The 24,288-nt window shown below is 35.8% G+C and overlaps 1 protein-coding gene across 1 annotated transcript; it reads right to left on the bottom strand.

Annotated features, from left to right (window-relative positions):
• Positions 1–6,218: 6,218 nt before the first annotated feature.
• LOC150013491 (olfactory receptor 13C8) lies at positions 6,219–7,181 on the bottom strand. Its single transcript, XM_090275938.1, has one exon. It carries the CDS (start codon positions 7,179–7,181, stop codon positions 6,219–6,221), a length of 963 nt encoding a protein of 320 aa, XP_090132064.1.
• Between the last annotated feature and the right edge of the window lie 17,107 nt (positions 7,182–24,288).

The following is a 24,288-nucleotide window of genomic DNA, read 5'->3' as shown; positions in this document are numbered from 1 at the left end:
TCATATAGCTGCTATTAGAAATCCTGGGAACCCATATATTAAAATTTCTGTAATAAATGTTCACATATCTAGATGAAGATGAACAAGTAGTTTGTCCATTGTCCTCCAAGAGAACCCTAATAAAATCGATTGCTCTTTAAGGATTATGACTCTTTCACAGTGATTCTGAATTAATGTGATGAATAGTCCTATTACAAAGGTTTGCTAATTAGTATGATTACTTATTTACCATTTTTGTTTACTTGCCATTTATCATCTTACTGGCCCTGAACTGAGCACTTTACTTGAACTATATTTAAATGTCATTATAGATTATTTAAATTCGGAGTTAGAAAAAAATCTTAATACTGATTGCAGCTTACTCTGGGTAGGAGGAATCCTACTCAGGTTTCTCCTTTGTAGTGTCCTGACCCATGGTTGTTCTGGATTTATATGAATATTGGAGAAAAAAGGGCCTCTCCACTTTGAAAGTAAGAGCATTCTATCTCCAAACAACAGTAATGATTTTTTAAAAATCACAACATTAATTAGATGAGCCCTCAGTTGATTTCCCAGAATTAAAATGGACTGTGCATGACTTTATGTCTTCTGGAAATCAGAAACTCAAATATCTTCATTGCTATGCAGTTAATGTACTTGAGTAAAATAAGTTGAGTCTAAACAATATAGAGGGGTGAGGACTGTGGCTAAAAATACATGTGCTATATTGTTCCTTTTCCCACCCATTTATTACCCCTCTCTATTCCGTGTTTTCATTAGAGTGCTGTATTTACCCTGTCTAATTGCATGTTAGGAATGACATGGTGATGGTAAATGCGTAGAAGACTGGTTTCTATTCACAGAATCAAATGATACCACTTTTAGATTTCCATGTGATGATCTCATACATTTTTTTTCTTTCCTGTTTTGTTGCAACTAAGGAGGAGAATTGACTCTCCTAGGAACGTCCCCCCATTCCCTCCAGAAAACTTGTGGAGGGAAGAGTGTCGTTGTTAAAAAGTTCCAAGTTTACTTTAACAAGCTTAACTTCAGACTGTTGCAAGCACATGGGATCCCATCCCTATGTAACCTATTTGTACCTTGGTATCAGAGAGAAGTAGGTCAGTCAACTTTTAATGATGTCCTCTGAGATGTAGTTCTCTGCTTAGGTATAAATATCAGAATGTGTTTTATATTCCTGAGGGAGGAGATCACCAGGCTGTGAGATAACAAATGGAAAAGAAATGTGTCTTCCTAGGCCGATTGGCCTTTTTGGAACCATTGTGTTTTACATGATCAGAAGTCATAACACTGAAAATTGTTCTTTGTCTATTTGTTAAAGAGATGGCTAGGAAAATCTTTCAATAGTCAAAAAACAATATATATGGTGTGGTGATAGGAAAGGTACAAATTTTGGAGTCTGTTTAATTGTGCTCCAGTCTCCACTGTGCCACTTCCTATTTGTGTGATCCAGGGCACACATTTCTTATGTATAAAATCACGTATGTCTTAAGGGTTTTATGAGGATGAAGTGTATCTGCACCTTAAGTGATGTTTAATGTGTTCCCTTCCCTGACATAAAACATCAGTCACTGAAGTGTTTGCTTCTTTTTTAATTCATCTGCAACATGGAAGAGGGGGTCTTCCTTTCTTTTCCCAATTCTCTGGAAACCTTATGGGTGTTGTCCAGAGATAGTCATGAGAATTTTCTGTCTGGGCTCAGTAAAATTATTGCTCTTTTATTTTTGTTAATGATCCTCCTGATCCTATGACAACTTAGGCCCTAGCACTGGTGACTCTCCAGTCTGCTCTACAGAAGCCATGCCTGTACCAACGGGGTCATAATCCCTCTTCTGCACATTACTCTCTGGTATTGCCAATGTCCATGTCTCCAATTTTGTCTCTTAGAGTTAGGATATTCCCTTTTCAGTCTCCTGAGGCTCTCTTTTGTGATCTTGGTGACTCCATGTATCCATGCCTTTCTATCTCTCACAACTTGCTTCTCCATTTAGTGGTTCTCGTCCTTTCTTCCCTAAAATGTGCGTGCACTTAGTAATTCTTGCTCCGCTTTTCTCATATACTGCAAAGATGTTACCTATAACATTTGTATCACAAATCACACCATTTATAGCATCAAATGAAATGACCATCATTAGTGTTTAAATTTTGATTTCATCTAATGGCTAGACTACATCTTCCTGGTGACCCACCGTCACAACAGCAAATGGGGTTATAGTTGAACTCTCCCTATTCCTCTGGCTCTTTGGTTTTTCAAACTAAGACCCTTTCTCCAGAATGAGAGAAGTGCTGTAAAGTGTGGATGAATGAACTGGTATATTTAATCCTTACGATAACTAAGAAAACTGAGGTTCAGAGAAGTTAGATTACTTGCACAGGCTATAGATTAGTAAGGTAGATGTGGAAGTGAGGTTTCAGTCTCAGTGGTATAATTGCACATCCAGTCTCCTAACCAGTGATGTTTTCTGCCTCTCTTATAAACTAAAGGTTCTTGCACCCTAAAAATTCATCCCTTAAGTGCATCACACTGACCACCCATGACCCTAGGTTTATTTAGCAGTTTTCTAGTTGGTTAAAACACTTGGTTTCTTGTGATTATTGTCTGTTACCTGTAAGTACAGGGATATCAATGAGTTCTCACAGGATGATGTCATACTGGGGAAAAACAAAGTCAAAGTATTATTCACTCTTCTTCATGGCTTTTGTGAAAATTATTGAGAAGTTGGTCACCATAGTCCCCTGAATTTACCTATATATCCAATTAACAGCTTTGGATAAATTCTGAGGTTAAGGTCAGTTATGACATTTCAACCTTCTTGCCCTCTAATATCTTTAATTTTCCTGATTCAGGGCAACTGGACTTTAGGACATTTCCTTTCTTAGTGGTAGGCAGCAGAAGAAATAACATGTCTTTATAGTGAAGAACTAGCTTTAGCACTTAGAACCTGCATGATCTTAACTTCTATGAGTTTTAGTCTCTTCATGTATAAGAGCAAGGAGATATACTTTTCAACATTATTGTGAAGATTTAATAAGATGTAAATACATAGCACAATGCCTTGCATATGGCTTTGCATTCAGATTCTATAGTTTCTTATTCTAATTTTCTGTTTTCTTTTGTTCCCTTAATTCTCTTTTCTTTATGAAGCTGTTTCCTATAAGAATCGAAAAATGACAATTTTTCCTCAAAAAACTGTTTTTTGTATACCTAGTAAATTTTAATATACTGTATTCAATTATATATTATTTCTCTTGCAGGGTTGATATTGAAAATATCTTTTACAAAGGCTCTGTCACAGTTATCAACCAATCAGCATGACTACTATAATAAATAACCAGTATAGCAGTAGTAGTGGATACAAGTTCAGTTCTGGTTTTATGACATTTTAATATTTTTGTTTGTAATTTTCTCTGATCTATAAAGCAAAGCTGAAGTTTAGCTGGCATACATTGCTATGGCCACACTAGTTGTTTATGGCAGACATTCATTCTTATTTATTGGAGTACTTGTCATAGAAATTTTAAATATTTTGAATATCATGGCTACTCATTAGTTATTTAGTAGTGTTGTCTCAGGTTATCAAGTTTTTAAAGTTAGTTACTTTTAATTTAATTGGAAGACTATGGACTGTTTAATGTAATTATTTTTTGAAATTTGCTGATTCTTGCTTTCTGCTTAACAAAATATCAGTTTTTGCATATGTTTTGTATGTGCTTTAGAAGAGTGTGTATTCCATAATAGGCTATTAAACTTGTTAACTGTTTTATTGAAATCAATTGTTTTCCATATCCTGTTTGTGACTTCAGGTATTTCTATAATTTTGGAACTAGATTTTGTGTTATATAAAGTTGGGGAAAATGTTAGCTACTTGAACGGTTATCATGAGGATCCAATAATATGATCTTGATAAATTATTTTGGAAATATATGTACCCTTCTGAAGTTTTTTTAGTCCTTTATTTACTTATGCATTGATTTAACAGATTTATAGAAATAGCATACTATGTGCCAAGGATAGAACTTAGGTAGGGGCTAGGTATGCATTAGTGAAAGAAAAGAGTTTTGCGTATGTTTCTCTCAAGGTCCTAAGTTTGTCCCTTCTCACATCCATTTCAGGGTCTGGTATAACTACTCAATATTTTCCTTTCATATGAATATATGATTATTATTATGTTATTTTAGAATATACTAAAGAAGCTTTCATAATCTACATTTTAAACACAAGAAAGCAACTGCAGAAGAAATATAAGTATCTCCCCACTAACTTCTGTTAGTTTTGTACAATAATGATAGCCTAACCAAATCCATTGCTTATACTTTATCTAATTCACTATATTCCTCAAGCAGAGAATTGCATATTTTATTGCTTTTAAAGATCCTCAATACAGACTAAAGACTTGACAGGGCTATTCATTATCAGAAGTAAGAACTGAGAAGCACATTCAAACCTCTGAGGCAGTAGCACTGGTAGCTATTGCTTCTGAGTTATAGAAAAGAAGAAACAAAAACTAAAGCCAAAAGTAAGCAGCTAAGGAGCTGCCATTGTCATGGTGAAAGACCATAGCTCGCCTGGTGCTGACAAGAACAGGAAGCACCTAGGGAGGTCCCTTATCTTCATACAACCTTCCATTCTCTCTCTAGCAAGTCTTTTGGAAGAATTTAACAGAAGCTAGCTAGCAAAAGAGCAATGTGGTTTTCACTGCGCCAATCTCAACTCACAAAGCAGAGCATAGAAAAGTGGATTTGAAGTTGAGACAATAGTTTAACTACAACAAAATTACTTCATAAAACATAAGGAGGAAAATCTAGCATCTACTCAAAACTTTATGACCCGTTAAAGTACACCCAACCACAACAATAATAAAACAGTCAATGTTTATTGGACATTTAGGGTTTTAGGTACTTTTTAGTGCTATGCATGAATTAACTTATTCAATCTTATGAAGAAATGATAATTGCCTGCTAACAAAAAGGGAGATATTATGGACTTATATTCACAATTTAGAAGTAGCTATAGTCTTTTACTTTAGAGTTGTGTTCTAAATTTAAACTCTTGTAGACTCCTCAAAGGGCTAGGTCTGACTTCCTTCCTTCAATGGCAATGAGGCTTCCATCCTGACATTGGTCTTGCCCGCTGGAGCTGCACTCTTTAGCAGTAAGAATCATCTTATTTTTGATCTATCTGTCTTAATCTCCCAGCACCAAAACCCCATGGCTTCAGTTCACTGAACAACTCAACTCTTTCTCTTTTGCCACTGTTGCAGTTTTTGTCAGTTACCAGCTCTGTCTAGTTCTTCTGCTGTTTAGGAGCTGTGTGATTCAATGTAGTGTAGGAAAGAAGTCTTCATTACAACCTGGTCCCTTCCCAGAGTCCAAGAGGAATTCTCTGCTACCATGTCACCTCTACTTTATAAGTGCATTACTAGGGGACTCTTTCAACTATCTTAGTCTCATTATATATCAAACCCAGAAAAGTTATGGTAGCTGGCAAATAAAATCTATCCTTCCACATCACATAATACACATTACATAAAAAAGGTAGTACTTTATTAAGGGAGTCATGTGACTGAATGCCAATATGGTTATTTAGATACTATTGCACTGGATCAAATTTTTAAAAATTAACTTTGTAACCTTAGATATCACAGATATACATTTCTAGTTTTATATATGATGTAATTCATTCAGTTATTGAAAAATGCTTATTGAGCATCTATAATATGTCATGTTCTATTGTAGTCCTTTGGGATGTTATAGGGTAATAAACAGACAAGTTTCTACTCCCATAAAGCTTATATTTGTAGTGGACACAAATAGTAAATAAATGAACAAATTAAAATGAGTATAAAATAAATCATGTGCTGATTAATAATCACTTTGAATAATTAACTTATAATGTACTTATTTTAGGTTACAAAGTTCTTTTTAGAATACTTTTGCCTTCATTATTTTCTGAAGATTTAAGAATGACTGTGTTTTGCTGGGGCTTCCTAAGAGACTTTCAGCATTTTGCATTCCATATAGTATTTGTTAAAACCAAAAGTAAGTTTTATTTATACAGTTAGAACAAAAACTAATAGTAACAATTGTAACCAAAATATTTAGTAATATGGTTTTGAATGACAGGGTGAATTTGTTTTCACATGGTAATTTTCTCTATTTGAATTTTGTGTCTGTAGCAGTTTTGGATGGTGAGTCACACAGTGTAAATCAGAATTCATTCATGTTCCATCAGAGAAGTTTTTCCTACCCAGCATGTTCTTCACAGCAGCCTTTACATCCTTGTTCCGCAGACTATAGATGAGAGGATTGAGCATGGGAGTCATCACCCCATAGAAGAGGGAGATGAGGGCCTCAATGATGTCTTGATTATCTGTACCAGCAGACCTTTTAGACTTCGGCTTTGAATACATGAAGAAAATTGTTCCATAGAATATAATCACCACTGTCAAGTGGGCTGAGCAAGTGGAAAAGGCCTTATGTTTTCCTTCAGTGGAAGGGATCCTCAGAATAGTAGCAACAATAAAAATGTAGGAAATAGAAATTACTAGCAATGGAATAACCAGAACAATCAGATTTGATCCTGCCATGCTGATCACATTGATTGAAATATCAGCACAGGCCAGTTTTAGGACAGCCAGAATTTCACAGACAAAGTGGTTAATGACGTTGTTAGCACAGAATGGTAATTGCATTGTAAGAGATGTCTGCACCATGGAATCGACAAGCCCAGAGACCCAGGACCCAGCTGCCATGAACATGTAGACACCTTTGCTCATGATGACAGGGTATCTCAGTGGGTAGCAGATGGCCACATAGCGGTCAAGTGCCATCATACCTAGAAGCACACACTCTGTGGCCCCCATTGCAAAGGAGAGAAACATTTGCACCATGCACCCGGAGAAGGAAACACTTTTTCTTACTGTCAGAAAGCTGTTAAGAATTAGTGGGACAGAGGAGCTTGTGTAGCAAATGTCCAGGAAGGAAAGATTACAGAGGAAGAAGTACATGGGGGAGTGCAAGTGAGAATCATAGATGATTACTGAGATGAGGACTCCATTTGCCAGCAGGATCATCAGGTACATCCACAAAACTAGCACAAAGAAAACTGTCTGGAGCTTTGGGTGGGCAGAAAGTCCAACCAGGACAAATTCTGTCAGTGTGGAATCATTGGTCCTTTCCATTTTTCATATAACCCTTCTCCAACAGCACTCTATGGATGATAGAATAGAAAGTCGTTAAAACAGTGTTGGCAAGAACTCTCTTAAGAATCATATTCTGTGTTACTGTAGTTCTGTATTTGGATGCAACAGTGTAACTCCAGGACAAATTTCTTACTGTAAACCCATGTCACTAGAGCAGGAATTCTAATCTGATTTTCTTGGGGTTAAGAGAAAACATATTTGATAATAAGATATTTGGATCCCTAACCAGTTTGTTGTCATTTTACTAGCTCTGCCTCTTAATGCATTGTCTGCAAATCAGGGCCTATAGCCTGGATGCAGAAGATAGTTGTGCTTTGTTTAGCAGTGATTGCTGCCCCGTGCTTTAAATTTAAATTAGAGGTCAACATTGTATAAGCAGGAGATATGGTATGAAATCTGTATTTTTAGCTTATCTTCAAACAGATTACAGTTATATGAAAGCTATGACCTGTTTCCATCATTGAGCTCAGTTACAACTGACCCATTGGATTTGAAGCATGTTCTCCATTCTACCAGAATACCCTCCTCTCTCTGTTATCTGTTTGTTACTGGAGATAAATACTAACATGTTATTCTCAGTTTATCTGAATCACTTATATGACCTGACAGAATCCTCTATGTATTTGAATGCTTGGCCCCTGGCTGCAAAGCTGACTTATCCACTAGGCACCGTGGACCTACCATACTGTTAGGAGACTATGAAAATGTTTTGACTTAAAAAAATGAATAAAACAATGAAATTTTAAGTTTTAATAGATAGTACTAGTATATTTGTCTTCATGCCAATGCAGATATAAAATATAATATTATTGCATGGAGGAAAGGGCCCATGATGGCAAAGTTCTAGGGCCCATCCAAATCACAGCACAGCCTGTATGGTTGAGTCTCATTTTAGAGCTCAGTATGGTGTGCTGGTGATAAAGCAGTCATTACATGTATGCATATAGTTTCACTGAGGACAGTAGCCTTACTGAAAGGATATATATTTATATTGTTCCAGTATCTACCTCAGTTTGATGAGGAACTTTGTGTTCAATATATGTTTTTAATAGAAATGGATTAAAAGTATTTACAAAGTCAATTTTTATATGAATACAGAGATGTAATGTTGTGTATTATAGGCTTTGCCTAACTTGTTTCTTTTCACCTTATGCAAAAACTATCACTTAGGGATCAACGTTAATAACAGTGTTTTTATTAAAAATGGATATATTTAAAACATTAAACCAGTGACAAGCAACCATTATTTCTTAGCAAACAAAATTTATACAGAAGCATAACATGTAAAACAAATGAAAAAGAGAATTTTCTGGTGGAAACTACACTGTTTTTCAGGAGAGGGAAGAAAAGCACTATTTTTTAGTATCTTATCCATTCTTCTTCCCTCAATTTGGTGTCTATGGAGCATGGTTTGAAAACAAATGCAATAGTAGGGAGTAATATTAATAATCTTCACTTTAATAATTTTATTATCAAATAAAATAGTGATATATGTATTGATTACTCTATGCCAGATACATTCCTAAATGCTTTTATTCATAACAATCTAAGGAAATAAGAACTATTATTGTATGCCTATGGACTATTCTTATTAGCCTTTTTTAAACATTTGGTAAACATCATCAGTACATCATAATATGACTAGACTAAAGAAAACAAACCTATTATTTTATGAGATGCAAGAACTAAATTTGTTAAAGGTCAATTCATAATTTTCATTTAAACTGTTTTAAATTCAGAAACAGATGGTAACTTCCTAATCTTAAAAGGAAACTATATACCAAAAGCTTAGAGCAAATTACTATTCAGTAACAACTGAGACAGTTTATGTACTCATTAAGATCTATAATAAGGATGCCTACTCTTACAGCTACTACTTAACATGGACTTGGTAGTCCTGTTTAAAATTATAAGAAATGGCAGAAGTAGCAATAAAAGGAGACAAAAAATATACACAAAACCTAATGAGAAAAAATTAGTAAGACTTCTGTATGTAAGAGTAACGAAAAAAATCAATAGTTCTCTTTATAGAAGCAATAAATTACTAGCAAACATAATGGATATTAATATAATACAAATAAAAATTTGAAGCATCTGTTTTATCTTAACAAAGCATGCACAAGGCATTTACAGAAATCATTTAAAATTATAATAGACTATTAGTGATTGAAAAAGTACAATATCTTAATAAATGTGATAAAGTATAAGGTTGCCATTTCCCCCCCAAGTTAGTCTATACATTCAATTCAATACATTCAAAATTTTGGCTGGATTTATTTTGAAGAATATGAGTACTCATTCTAAAATGTATATGGAAGAATAAAAGTACACAACTTGCACAGTTAATCTGTAAGAGAAAAACAAGGGGAACATTTATATTTGAAACACACTTTTAAGCCACAGTTATAAAAATATTATAGCCCTGGCTGGGTGGCTCAGTTCATTAGAGTGTTGTTCTGTGCACCAAAAGGTTGCAGGTTTGATCCACAGTTGGGGTGCATACAGGAGGCAATGGATCGATGTTTCTCTCTCATATAGATCTTTCTCTCTCTAAAAATCAATAAATATATTCTTTGGTGAGGATTAAAAAATATTATGATAGTGGTTCAGAGACATTTAAATGCAGTCTGATGGAAAAGAGATCTCAGATACAGACACATGTTTGTATGCGAATTTGACATATCATAAAATGTCACCCCAAACCAATGAGGAAGTAACAGCATAGTAGATCATGTTAGGAAAATGCTCTTATATATGAAAAAAAACAATTAAATTCTTAAATTACCATATGTAAAGGTGGAAACCAGATGGATTAACAATTGACATGTAAAGGAAAAGAAAGTATAACTTTAATTAAAGACAGTGCAGAAAATCTTGTGAACTTGTACTGGAGGAAACAACCTTATAAAACATAAAACTTTAAGCCAATAAAAAGTTAGAAAGGATAGAAATCAGTGATTCACAGAATTTGGAGAAATTCTCACACTTAGAACATCTGAAAATGTTCATTAAATGTTAAAGAAAACAGCCATGGGGATATTAATTTTTATTAGAAAAGTAGGTCATACCAAATGTTGACAAGCATGTGGAGAGGTAGACTTCTAGTGGAAGTATACACTGGTATGCTGAAAAGCTCTGGCTGTATTAAAGTTGGGTAGGTCCCAGAGATTCCAGTCATGAGAATATGTCCCAGATAAGTTCTTGCCCAAGACTCTAAGGGGAATAGCTTAAGAATGCTTATTATTGCATAGCTTGTGGCAAAAAGTGGTTGGAGGAAACCTGGATGTCTAGCGTCAGATCAAGGGATATACTACATGTGAGCATGCAGAAGTGAAAAGCAAATGAACCAGACATTTATACAACAACATAAACAGATCCCTGAAAAAGTGTTTAAAAAGGAATCAATAGGAATCAATATTGTGATTTACAGCACAATAAAATGTATATATAAGTTAGAAATACATATTTTACAAGGGAACATGCATTTTTTCAGAACAAATCAAGCATGTAATTACAAGTTGAGGAAGGAATGTTAGTAGAATCAGTGACTATGGGAGAATAGTAGGCTCTTTAGGGAGTGAGGAAAATATATGTAGAAGAATATAAAATAAAATAACAGGTGAGCATGATTACCTGAAGTCTAAGTTTAAATGGAAACTGACAAATAGCATAGAAATCATGAAGAGCAATATAAGACATATGCAATGAAGGAGCTCTGATCAGAAATATAATTCAATAGAAGGGACTATCATAAATGTAAAAAATGAAAAAAGGAAAAAAATTGACTTCTGAACCAAAAGCAATACATAATGGATTGGAGGGGAAAATATTAAGACACTTAAAAAATGGGTTAAAGCTTAAGTAGACCAGGCATTTTTAAAAATTAAAGTTTTAAATCTAGTTAAAGGAAGAAAAAAGAGTCATAAGTGGTTGGTTATTAATGGAGAATTGAAGGGAGTTCCCAGGGTTAATGAGAGGCAGTGTTCACCTGACAGATTTCATCCTGTGGTCCCACTGGAAAGGTTATGCATACTGTAGAGATAGATGAATCTGGCATTTCTATTATTAGCCTGATTCCAATGAATATACTATTCATATAAGTAATCCCCTTGATTTAGCCCAGGTTTTCCATTCTGATGAGAAGTCTGCATCCAAGTCTTGGATACAAGAAAAAGTAGACGGATCAGAGGCACTAAGTGGCCGCTTCCCCCACTGGCCTTTCTGTTTCGCATTGTAAAGCATAGCATTCTGTTTCACCATAGCATTTGTGAGCTTGTGTGAATTCACTCCTGTGAATGAGGTTCAGCCTCCTCTCATTTTAATTATTTTGAACTCAACAATGATTTTGAATATAACTATACAGGTGACATGATATCTCAGCTATTCTAAAAATCTTTTATAAAATGTGGTGGTCATAGCAACTGCTGAGTATGGTTAAATAATTGCATTGCAGTTGCACACATTTGGGACAGAGAAGTAATTTTTCAGTAGATTATAGGTCCAATAATAGTATTCAAATTGCTTGGCTGCTGAAGAAAATAAGAGATAACACACCTGTTTTGCAATGATGACTCTAAGAGCACTGGTATCAAAGGTTTTCATTCTAGCTGCCGGAGGGAGTGGAGGAGAGGCACAAAAAAGTCTTGTCCATGGGTCAACTGTAAATATTTTTGAAGAGGTAGGCATGGCAAATGAGCACTACATTTTGTTTTAGAGTGCCTAGGATTGAAATTCAAGTATCTGGAACCTCCTTTTTCCTCTTCTTTAAATGATGCCAATTCCTATGTAAGAGCTTTGTTGTGAAAATGACCCAGCCATGCTCTGAAATATAGTGCAAAGCTTCATGACACTAAATGATGAAAACTTGTCAGATGAGAAAAATATACCCAGTTAAAGTATATAAAATTGATATCTTACCCATAACTTGAAAAGACAGTATTTACAAGAAAAGAAAATGAATTATACCATTTATGTACCTCCGAGCCTGAGGAATGGTTTCCTTTCCTTGATTTGAGACCAGTCTTCTTCCTTAAGGTTGTCTTGCTTTACAGCTTTAAGAAATGCTCTTTATTTTATGCAATAATTTTCAGGACAAAATGAGGGGATGTCAGTGAGATTCAGATGGTAAGCAGGGTGTTGTAATTATTTTCTTCCAGTTTGGACTGACCAGTAGTTTATTTCTCAGGTAAAACTGCAGATGAGTTTATTTAAAATGTTCTGACTCTCAGGTCCGGAGTTTCTAGTTCAGAGTTTCTAGTTCAGTCTCAGGGAAAAAAAAGAAGAGGATAGCTCATAGATTCTTAGGGCCTTTGTGGTTATCAAAGTGTTTCTCTACATTTTGAACTCCGGAAACATCCTCAAAGACAGTGCAAGACATCTTAAATTCTCATTGAAGTGAGCCAGGGAGGAGTCCAATATTCACAGCAAAGTAAAGTTAGAACTGTAAACATGGAGGATTAAAAACTTTCCAAAACCCCAGGGAGAATGTAGCTAGATCCAATTATATCATATCATTGGTGTATTCTTGTTGCAATGCAACCTAAATGAGAAATTTACACCACCATCTACATTACCACAGTACTTAAAGATTCAATGGCTCAAACAGAAAAACTCTTTAATAAGTATTATTTTTTTTTCTTTTCTGAAATTATATGAAAACTTCTCATGAGTAATAGCGTAAATTGCTTTCATTGGTGCAGAATTTTCAAATATTGAAAGTTGTTCTCAGAAGTCTACTATAAGTTAGTACAATTTTCCTGTTATACAGATGGAGAACCTCAGACTCTGAAAGTTGAAATAGTTTGCGGGCAGTTGTCCAGCCAGTAGAAGAGGTGGTAAAAAATCTCAAATCCAGCTGTATGACAACAGCTGCTACAATATATTTGCAGCGCTGCCCCATCGCTCACCAATGAGAACCTGAACTAGAAATGAGCTTTTCAAGTATTGCATCCCTACTCCGCAATGAGTACAGGAAAAGTTAGGTTAGAAGATTTTAATAATTTAAACTGACAGTTAAATATCAATAAGAAGTTAAAACTAAGTTTCATTTTCCTTGTAGATACAAATAAAAGTTAAAGCTTGTGGAACAGAATATAAACTTTTACCAAAAACAGTTTCTCTTTGACTTTAATAATAAAGGTCTGCATTCAAACTCAACTTTTGTCCCAGAAATGAATGCTCCTTTCTCAATAGTTTTCTGTTAAAGCTTTTTCAGACAAGCTTACTTTTTCGAATCAGTAATTTCTCTTTAACCTTCTACATATTTCTTCAGTTCATCCTAAATGCTATGCTATGCTGTTTAGGTATCTGTAATTTAATGTTAGTTAATAACAGAAAACATCAACTGAGTGAGGGAAAGGGGCATTTTTAATATACTTTACATGTATTTAATTTATATTATCCTTATAACAATTTTATGAGATATACACTATTATTATCTTTATTGTAAAGATTGAGTAACTGAGGAACAAAGAGATATCATTTATTGCCTATGATATGTATATGCAAAAAGTTTCCCTTAAGGGGCTGGAAACTACTTATGGCAGAAAACTCTACTTTACTTTCCTGTATCACAGAACATCTCCAGATGTGCCGTGAGCATGGTGGACACTCAGAATACATACTTGTGGCAGATGGACAATTTTACCATATACATTTAGTTTCACAAATGTGCCCTCAGTTTTGTATACTATTAAATTTTATATTGCTTCACTGTTTATAATTTTTGTCTGCAATGGTACTTTTCACTAAAGGAACACTGAAAAAATAATCCTGAAAGAAGGCAGAGCTTGATTCCTCTTTTCCTAACCTCTTTCTCTGTTCCCTCAACCAGAAAAACTTGGAATCAATGTTTTATGTGTTATTCTGAAATTTTTATTGACATATGGCATTGTGTTGATGTGATACAATTATATATTATAATATTAATACCACCATAATGTTAGCTAATACCTCTATCACATCACATAATTATCATTTTTTTCTTATGGTGAAAACATTAGTAACTTTCAGGTACATAATACAGTATTGTTAACTATAATCACAATGCTGTGCATTAGATCTTCAGAACTTACTCATCTTCTAACTGCAAGTGTGTACTCTTTGACCAGCATTTTCTTAATTGAGTTTGGCCTTTTTTAGATTATATAAGAGATATACAGTATTTGTGTTTCTCTGTCTGACATATCTCAATGACCATCATTCCCTCAAGGTTTATTCATATTGTCCCAAATGGCAAGATTTCTTTCCTTATTATGGCTGAATAATATTTCATTGTGTACATGTGTATGTCTATTTCTTTGTATGTGTACGTATGTGTATATATTCTATTACATCTTCATTAATTGATGGACATTTAGGTTGTTTTCATATCATGGCTATTGTGAATAATGCTGTAATGAACATGGGAATTCAGATGTCTTTTTGAGATCCTGTTTTCATTTCCTTTGGATATATACCCAGAAGTGGGATTGCTGGATCACATGGTAGTTTTATGTTTAATTTTTTGAGGCACCTCCATACTATTTTCCTGGTGGATGGAGCAATTTACATCCCCACCAACAGTGTACAAGGGTTCCCTTTTCTCCACATCCTCACTGACACTTATCTCTGTCTTTTTGATGGTAGCTATTCAAGAGCTGTGTGGTGGTATCTCATTGTGGTTTAGATTTGCATTTTCTGATGATTAGTGATGCTGAGCAACTTTTCATATACCTATTAGCCATCTGTAGGATTTCTTTGAAAAAACATCTATTCAGTTCTGCTGCCCATTTTAAATCTTATTGTTTGTTTTTTCTTATTGAGTTGTATGACTTGATATATTTTAGATATTAACCTTTTATCTGATATATGGTTTGCAATAGCTACATATATCAGATAACACCATAACAGACACTGCTCTTAAAGCCATCCCAGACCTACCAGTCATGGAGGAGCTAGACACCCCACCTACTGCGGCAGAGCTCGGCAAAGCCATCGACCGCCTTGCTTGCGGGAAAGCACCAGGAAGCGACGGAATCCCTCCAGAAATCCTAAAGAGCGGGAAACCAGTCCTGCTACAGCCGCTCCACCATCTACTCTGTCTCTGCTGGAAGGAGGGTTACATCCCCCAGGATATGAGAGACGCCAACATTATCACCATGTACAAGAACAAAGGAGACCGCAGCGACTGCAACAACTACCGGGGCATCTCTCTCCTCAGCGTCGTCGGCAAAGTATTCGCCTGGGTCGCTCTTGCCCGCCTGCAGACCCTTGCTTCCCGCGTCTACCCAGAGTCCCAGTGTGGCTTCAGAGCTGGCCGATCAACAGTGGACATGATCTTCTCCCTACGCCAGCTGCAGGAGAAGTGTCACGAGCAGCATAAACCACTCTACCTCGCCTTTATTGACCTCACGAAGGCGTTTGATCTGGTCAGTCGAAGCGGACTCTTCAGCTTGCTACGGAAGATTGGCTGTCCACCACATCTGCTTGCTGTGGTCATGTCCTTTCACGATAACATGCACAGCACGGTGTCCTACAACGGTGCAACCTCTGAGGCCTTCCCAGTCAGCAGCGGAGTAAAGCAGGGCTGCGTCCTCGCGCCTACGCTGTTCGGAATCTTCTTCTCCATGCTCCTCCAATACGCCTTTAAGGACTGCAGCGAGGGTGTCTTCATTCACACCAGATCCGATGGCAAGCTCTACAACCTGGCCCGTCTACGAGCCAAGACCAAAGTCAAAGAGGTGCTCATCCGTGAGATGCTCTTCGCCGACGACGCAGCTTTGACATCACACTCCGAAGAGGGACTCCAGCAGCTAGTCACTTGCCTTTCCCACGCATGCAAGGAGTTCGGACTAGCCATCAGCCTGACGAAGACGAATGTTATGGCTCAAGGCACGGGGACTCCCCCATGCATCACCATCGACGGATACACCCTGGAGGTTGTCAATGACTTCACTTACCTCGGGTCCACCATCTCGAGCTCTCTGTCAGTCGACTTGGAGGTCAACCGGAGAATCGCCAGGGCAGCCACAGTTATGGCCAGACTGAACCGGCGAGCGTGGAACAATTCCAGCCTCACTGAGAAAACCAGACTGCACATCTACCAAGCCTGCGTACTCAGCACTCTCCTCTATGGCAGCGAGACGTGGACCACCTACGCAAGGCACGAAAGGAAACTCAACAGCTTCCACATGAGGTGCCTGCGACGCGTCCTGCAGGTCTCCTGGCAGGATAAGGTCCCCAACACCGAGGTGCTGAAGCGAGCCAATATGAGCAGTTTGCATGCAGTTCTTAGCGAGAGACGCCTCAGGTGGCTCGGCCATGTCAAAAGAATGGATGCAGGCCGTATCCCCAAAGACCTCCTCTACGGCGAGCTAGCAGAAGGCAAGAGGATGACAGGGCGCCCAAAACTGCGGTTCAAAGACATCTGCAAAAAGGACATGACACAATGCTCCATCAATCTCAACACATGGGAAGTTCAAGCAGACGACCGCCTAGCCTGGAGGCTCGCGGTCAGGCAAGGTACGTCACGCGCGGAGGCTGCGCGCAACGAGGAGGCGGTCCAGAAAAGATCGAGGCGGAAGCAGCGTCAGCAGCAGCAACAACAGCCATCTGCCTTCACCTGTACCAAGTGTGGCAGGGATTGTCACTCCCGAGTCGGACTGCACAGCCATTCTCGGCGGTGCAGATAGACTCTCAAGAAGCTACGCCATCGTCTCTTGAGACGGACGGCTGCCGACGACGACGACGGTTTGCAATATAGTTTGTATACATTTCCCCCCATTACATAGGCTGCCTTTTCATTTCGTTGATTATTCCTTGTGCCCTGCAGAAGCTGTTTAGTTTGATGTAGTCCCACCTGTTGATTCTTGCTTTTGCTGCTTGTGCTTTTGGTGTCTTGTCCAAACAATAGTTGTCAAGTCCATTATCAAGGAACTTTATTTTATATTTTCTTCTAGGAGGTTATGATTTCCTTGATTAAAAACATTTTTATTTCTTTTTTTAGTGTTGTTCTATTACAGTTGTCTCAATTTTTTCCAGTTGCTCTCTACTGTCCTGCCCTCCTTGATCTTTTCTATTGTTTTTCTGCCCTCTATTGCATTTATTATTTCCTTTCTACTGCTAACTTTTGGCTTAGTTTGTTATTCTTTTTCTAGATCCTTGAGGTGTAAAGTTAGATTATTTGAGATTTTTATTAATATAGCATTTATTACCATAAACTTCTAAGAAGTGTTTTTGTGGCATCCCATAGAATTTGCTGTACTGTGTTTTCATTTTCATTTACAAATATGTGAAAACTAAACAGCACCTGCATAAACAACCAAAGGGTCCAATAAGAAATTAAAAGGGAAACAAAAAATATAATTATAGGTCACTATCCCTAATGAACAAAATATCAGCACACTGGATTTAGTAATACATTAAAAAGATCATATTCCATGATAAGTATCACAGGGATGCAAGATTCATACAATATCCACAAATCAATAAACATGATACACTACATTAACAAAATGAAGAATAAAAACCACATGATCATATCAACAAATGCAGTAAAAGCATTTAATAAAATCTAGTGCTCATTAATGATAAACACTCTCAGCAAAGTGGTAAAAGAGGGAACATACCTCAACATAATAAAAGCCATATATGACAAAACCATAGCCAACATCATATTCAATGGGCAAAAACTACAAGTGTTTCCTTTAATATCAGAAACAAGACAGGGATGTTAGCTTTCACCACTCTTATCCAACATAGTACCTGGAATCCTAGCCCCAATAATCAGAAAAGAAGAAATAAAAGGCATCCAAAATGAAAAGGAAGAAGTATAACTCTCATTATTTGCAGATGACATGATACTGTATGTAGAGAACCCTAAAGATTCTACCAAAACCTCCTAGACCTGATAAATAAATTCAATAAAGCAGTAGGATACAAAATAATCTAGAAATCGGTTGCATTTTTATTCACCAATAACAAACTATCAGAAAGAGATGCTAAGAAAAAAAATCCCCTTTAAAATTGCATCAAAAAAGTAAAATATCTTGTAATAAATTTAACCAAGGATGTAAAAGACCTATACTTGGAAAATTACAAGACACTGAAGAAAGAAATTGAAGAACATACAAATAAATGGAAGCATATACTGTGTCTGTAGATAAGAAGAGTTAGCATCATTAAAATGTCCATACTACTCAAAGCAATCTATATATTCAATGCAAATCCTATCAAGTTACAAATGGCATATTTCATAAAACTCGAATAAATATTCCAAAGATTTATATGGAACCACAGGAGAGCCTGAATAGCCACAGAAATCTTGAGAAAGAAGAAATTGGAGGAATTATGCTACCTGGTGTTACACTATACTGCAAACTATACTACAAGGTCATGGTAATCAAACAGCATGGTACAGGTATAAAACAGATATAAGTTCATGGAACAGAATAGAGAGTCCAGAAATAAACTTAAACCTTTATGGTCAGTTAATATTTGACAAAGGAGCAAGAACATACAATGGGATAGAGATAGTTTATTCAATAAATGATGTTGGGAAAATTGGACAGATTGGTGCAAAAATGAACTTAGACCACCTTCCTTACACCATACAAAAAGATAAACTCAAAATGGTTTAAAGACTTAAATTTTAGACTCAAAACCATAATAATCCAAGGCAAAAACATAGGCACTAAAATCTCAGACATCTCTCATAGCAGTATTTTTTCTGATGTGTTCCTTGGGGAAAGGAAACAAAAGAGAAAATAAATGGGACTCTATCAAATGTAAAAGTTTTTACACAGAAAAGGAAACTATCAACAAAATGAAAAGACAGCCCACTGAATGGGAGAACATATTCACCAATGTTACATCTGATAAGGGGTTAATATATAAAATTTATAAAGAACTCACACAAATCAACATCAAAAGCAAACAGTCCAGTTTAAAAGTATGCAAAGACCTGAATAGACACTTCTCAGAAGAGTATGTACAGATGGCCAATACACATATGCAGTTATTCAATGTCACTAATCATCAAATAAATGCAAATTAAAACCACAATGAGATATCACCTCACACCTGTCAGAATGGCTATCATCAGTAAATCAGCAAACAAGTATTGGCGAGGATGTAGAGAAAAAGGAAGCTTTGTCACCATTGGTAGGAATGCAGACTGTTGCAGCCACTGTGGAAAGCAATATGGAGCTACCTCAAAAAATTAAATATGGACCAAGTGATTCCACTTCTGGAAATTTATACAAAGGAACCAGAAACTAATTTGAAAGAACATATGCATTCGTGTGTTCATTGCAGAATTATTTACAATAGCCAAGATTTGGAAGCAGCCCAAGTGTCTATCATTAGGTGAGTAGGTAAAAAAAGCTATAGTACATTTACACAATGGAATACAAATCAGCTGTAAAAAGAAGGAAATCTTACCCTTATGACAGTGTGAATGGACTTGAGAGTGTTTTTGCTAAGTGAAGTAAGCCAGTCAGAGAAAGAAAAGTGCCATATGATTTTACTCATATATTGAATCTAATGAAGAAAATAAATTAACAAACAAATAGAAGCAGACTCATAGATAGAGATAAGACTGACAGCTGTCAGAGGGGAGGCAGGTCGTAGGGCTGGGTGAGAAAGGTGACAGAGTTAAGAAAAAAAGAATCATAGACACAGACAACAGTATGGCGATTACCAGAAGGAAATGGGAATGGGGGAGGTGGAAAAGGGTTTGGAGGGGTAAATGGTGATGGAAGGAGACTTGCCTTGTGGTTTTGAACAAACAATACAGTTATAAATGATGTATTATAGAACCCTGGCTGGTTTGGCTCAGTGGATTGAGCGTCGGCCTGTGAGCTAAGTGTCGCTGGTTCGATCTTCCAGTCAGGGCACATCAGAGAAGGAAAACTCTGACTCCAAAAAACCTCCGCTGCCTTGCGGCATACCTCTTCAGGGGAAAGGCTAAGGGAGTAAACCCCGACAGAAAATCCGGAGCCGGAGTCCCTAAGGCGGTTTGACGTTGTAGTCAACACTGGCAACTCCTGCGGCGCACCTGAAGCCAAGCTGTATTGACTCCGTCTTTCCCTTGGACCCTTCAGCTGCGAAGAGAGGGGGGGTCTGCTGCATGGGCAACAGCAGACCTTCCATATCACCCTGCCCAGGCTCTGTAGCTTCAGCTTCACTGGAGAGGACACTCCAGCGTCATTGCAAGATGTCGATTCAACACGGGAGGAGACAGATACCGTGTCACTCCCGAGTCGGACTGCACAGCCATTGTCGGCGGTGCAGATAGACTCTTAAGAAGCTACACCATCGTCTCTCGAGACGGACGGCTGCCGACGACGAGAACCACACATCTGGAGTCCGTATAATTTAATCAAGTAATGTTACCTCTTAAATTCAATTAAAAAGTAAAAAAAAAATGTATAAAAGTAAAAGATACTCATGTGACTTCAGTCCTCTTGAATATGCTAAGACTTGTTTTATGGCCCATCATGTGATCTATTCTGGAGAATATTCTGTGTACACTTGAGAAGAATGTAAATTCTGCTACTCTTGGATGGATCTTCTATGTCCATTTGGTTGAAATTATGGTTCATATTTAATGTTTCCTTGTTGATTTTCTGTTACTATCACCTGTCTATTGCTCAAAGTGCAGTACTGAAGTCCCCTACTATTATTTTGTTATTGTCCATTTCTCCCTTCAAAACTGTTAATAATTACATAATATTTGATGTTTTAATGTTGGGAGAATACAGTTGTTATGTTTTTTTGATGAGTTGACTCCTTTATGATTATATAATGATCTTCTTTATCCCCAATGACAGTTTTTGTCTTAAAATCTACTTTGTCTGATGCAAGTATAGCAACTTCCACTCTCTTTTGGTTTCTATTTGCATGGGTATATATATTTTTTTCTATTAGTTTACTTTCAGACTATGTTTGTCCTTAAAGTGAGTCTCATGTAGACAGCATGTAGTTGGGTCTTTTTCTTTTTCTCTCTCCTCAATCCCTCTAGCCATTCTGTGCCTTTTGACTGAAATATTCAAACCATTTACATTTAGAATAATTATTATTATGTAAAAAGTTACTAGTCTCATTAGTTACTTTGTAGTTGTTTTGAAATTCTATTGTTCCTTTTTTCCTCTCTTGCTGCTTATCTGTGTGGATTGGTGATTTTCCATAATGGTATGCTCTGATTTTCTTCTCTATTTTTTGTGAATCTGCTATGGGTTTTCCCTTTGTGGTACCATATGGCTTACATAAAACACCTTCACAGTAGTCTGTTTTGCACTGATAGCGATTTAACCTCAACTGCACACAAAGCCTCTACTTTTTTATTCGTTCTAATTTATGTTTTTAATGTGACAACTTACCTCTATTTATATTCTGTATTTGTTAACAAATTATAGTAGCTATAGTTATTTTTAATACTCTTTTTTTCTTAAACTTTCATACTATATAGTTAAGTAGTAAAAACACCATACTATTACCTAATTAGAATTTTTATGACTCTGACAATATACTTACCTTTATCAGTGTGCTGTATATTTTCTTAGGTTTTAATGTGATTAATTAGTATCCTTTTATTTTGGATTCAAAAACTTCTTTTATCCATTTTGTAAGGAGGGACTAGTGGTAATGAACTCCTTGAGCTTTAGTTTGTCTGGGAAAATCTTGATTTCCCCTTCATTTTTCAAGGATATCTTTGTTGAACATCAGTGTTAATATCTACAATATAGCTCAGGAGATTTTCCCCAATATTTGAATTTATTAACATGTTATTTAAGTATCTGAGTTCATGTCTCAAACTATCCATTATGTATTTTTTAAACTTTTGTGGCAATATACATATGAATTTACTTTGTCCTGTGAATTTATTTATTTTATTGCTGTCTGTATTTTTCAAGCCAATAAAGGTTGACAATGGCATCTTGCATGAAATTAACTTATCTAAAAGATGACTATAAAGTAAGCTAAAAACTTAAGTGACAATGCATTTAATTCACAACAAATACCTTTTTAATTTAATTTATAATATCTAGATCATTTTTTAATTCAAGCATTTTGTTTTGGTAATTATTTTTATTTGTAATTTCTTACTTTGAATTTACTTTGGTAACTATTTTTTTAGCTTAAAAGCTCTCACTTTTTATAAAGTTAATTTTGTGAACAGTTGCCCCTGTTTCCAAAAGTTACACAGGTAGTAGAATATTTCATTTTTGAGCTTTAGTTCAGCTACAGTTTATTCCCAACAGCAATCTTAATTATGTCTGTGGACATTGTCCCTAATGCACCAGAAAGTTGCTCTATTCCACAGAGCTGTATTTCCAATTTTAAATTGCTTTGGGAAATGAAGAATTTTAATTGTTGCATAATAAATATTTACTCTTGCACATCTGTAGAATCTGGCATTGTTTATTGAACCTGATCTTCACTCAGAATTGTGACATAAATACTAAGAAGAAAGTAACTGGTTCTTCTAGGAGATGGAAATAATTTGTCAGTGGGAAAGTAAGTCTTCAATACTATGAAACTATATTTCAATCTATAATTAAAGCTGTTATTTAATATGAATTCATAATGTGAATAATCTGATGCAGTACAAATACCAATTTATTTTCACCAAAATACAGATATAAATCATTATTATTATTTCATTTTATTATTTATATAATGTCTGTTAATCTTTAAAGCAGCTTCCATGTTCTATTTTATTATTTCTATACAATATCCCAGCAAGAAAAGTAAAGCAGATTTTTTTTTTAATTACAATTTTAAAAGTGAAGAGGCTGCATCTCTAATTAGAAGCTCAGAACCTCAAACCAAAGATTTCCATTTCAGTCTGGGACACCTTTCCACCATGTTAAACCCATGTAGTACATATTCCAATGAATACAGTAATCCCCTCTTATCCAGGGTTTCACTTTCCATGGTTTCACTTTTCATGGTTTCAGTTACCTAATGTAATTATATTTTCATATGTGCTTTTCCTATATTCTAACTGAATTTAAACTTTGTAATGGAAGGCACTTTGCATTATTCTTTTATTTATTCTTACCATGCTTAGAATATGACTGGATTAAAGGTAGGCTGTCAGTAATATTTTAAACTATTATATTTAATAGTCTGGCACAAGTTTAGCCTACTTTAAAAGTTTTTCGTCTTTTAATAATGTTTTTTATTTAGGATATTTACAAACATTATGTGAATGTGGAACTTTCTGTACACAAAAAAGTATGTTCTTGTAATTTTTCAGGTTGACCTGCCAATCCATAATAAGGCAAAAGAAATCCATTTAGATAAAAAAAATTTGGATAATCTACAAATTCACTGTAGATTAAAGCCTTGTACTCAAGTGCATTCAAGATCTGTTGTATAAGTATCAATCACCTGAGCCCTTTCGATAAATGCAGAATCTCAGGAGCTTCCCTGAACACTAAAGCAGAATAAAGTTTTTCAAGATACCCAGGTAATTCACATGTATATGAAAATTAGTGAAGCTGTGAACTAGACTTGATCTGAGTTGCAAGCTCCACTTTATTTGCTACCTGGTTAACTTTGGACAAGTTGCATATTTTATATTTGAAAAAATTAAGAATAGAAAAGATTAATTTTGTAAAGCATAAAGTGGTACATATACACTCATATATATATTTATATAGAATATTTAAACCTTATTTTCTTAGGTTGACTTAAATGAGTTAATTATCAAGATATACACTAGAGCTAATGAATAAAATAAATGAAGACACTATGTAATGTTCTCCAAAGATTATCTGTAACACTCACGTGGAGCTGATATATGCAATGGTCTTGTCATAGGAACAGTAACAGAAGATAGAGGGGCTGGGATATGAGATCAACTAACTGTGTTTAAAAATGTTAAATAGTTAATGCTATTCAATTTATTATTATTACATGTATATAAAATATACAGTTGAAGTGACGAACATAAGGTATGCAGGCATAGAAAAAAATATCTACCAAGAAATCAAAGTTGCTGTGAAATCTTGACTGTCATTATTATTGTAATTCCAAATCAAATGTTTAGTCCTTGTCGAGTAGTCTTTTGATGTTTCCACTGCTTGCTTTCTGGGGC

This window comes from Furipterus horrens, unplaced genomic scaffold (genome assembly GCF_987537825.1).
Source record: "Furipterus horrens unplaced genomic scaffold, mFurHor1.1.pri manual_scaffold_4, whole genome shotgun sequence".
Lineage (NCBI taxonomy): Eukaryota > Metazoa > Chordata > Mammalia > Chiroptera > Furipteridae > Furipterus > Furipterus horrens.
This window is presented reverse-complemented; position numbering and strand designations above follow the sequence as displayed.

Excerpts from the sequence above, each read along its gene's own strand:
- LOC150013491 (XM_090275938.1), bottom strand. The coding sequence starts at position 7,181 with ATGGAAAGGACCAATGATTCCACACTGACAGAATTTGTCCTGGTTGGA.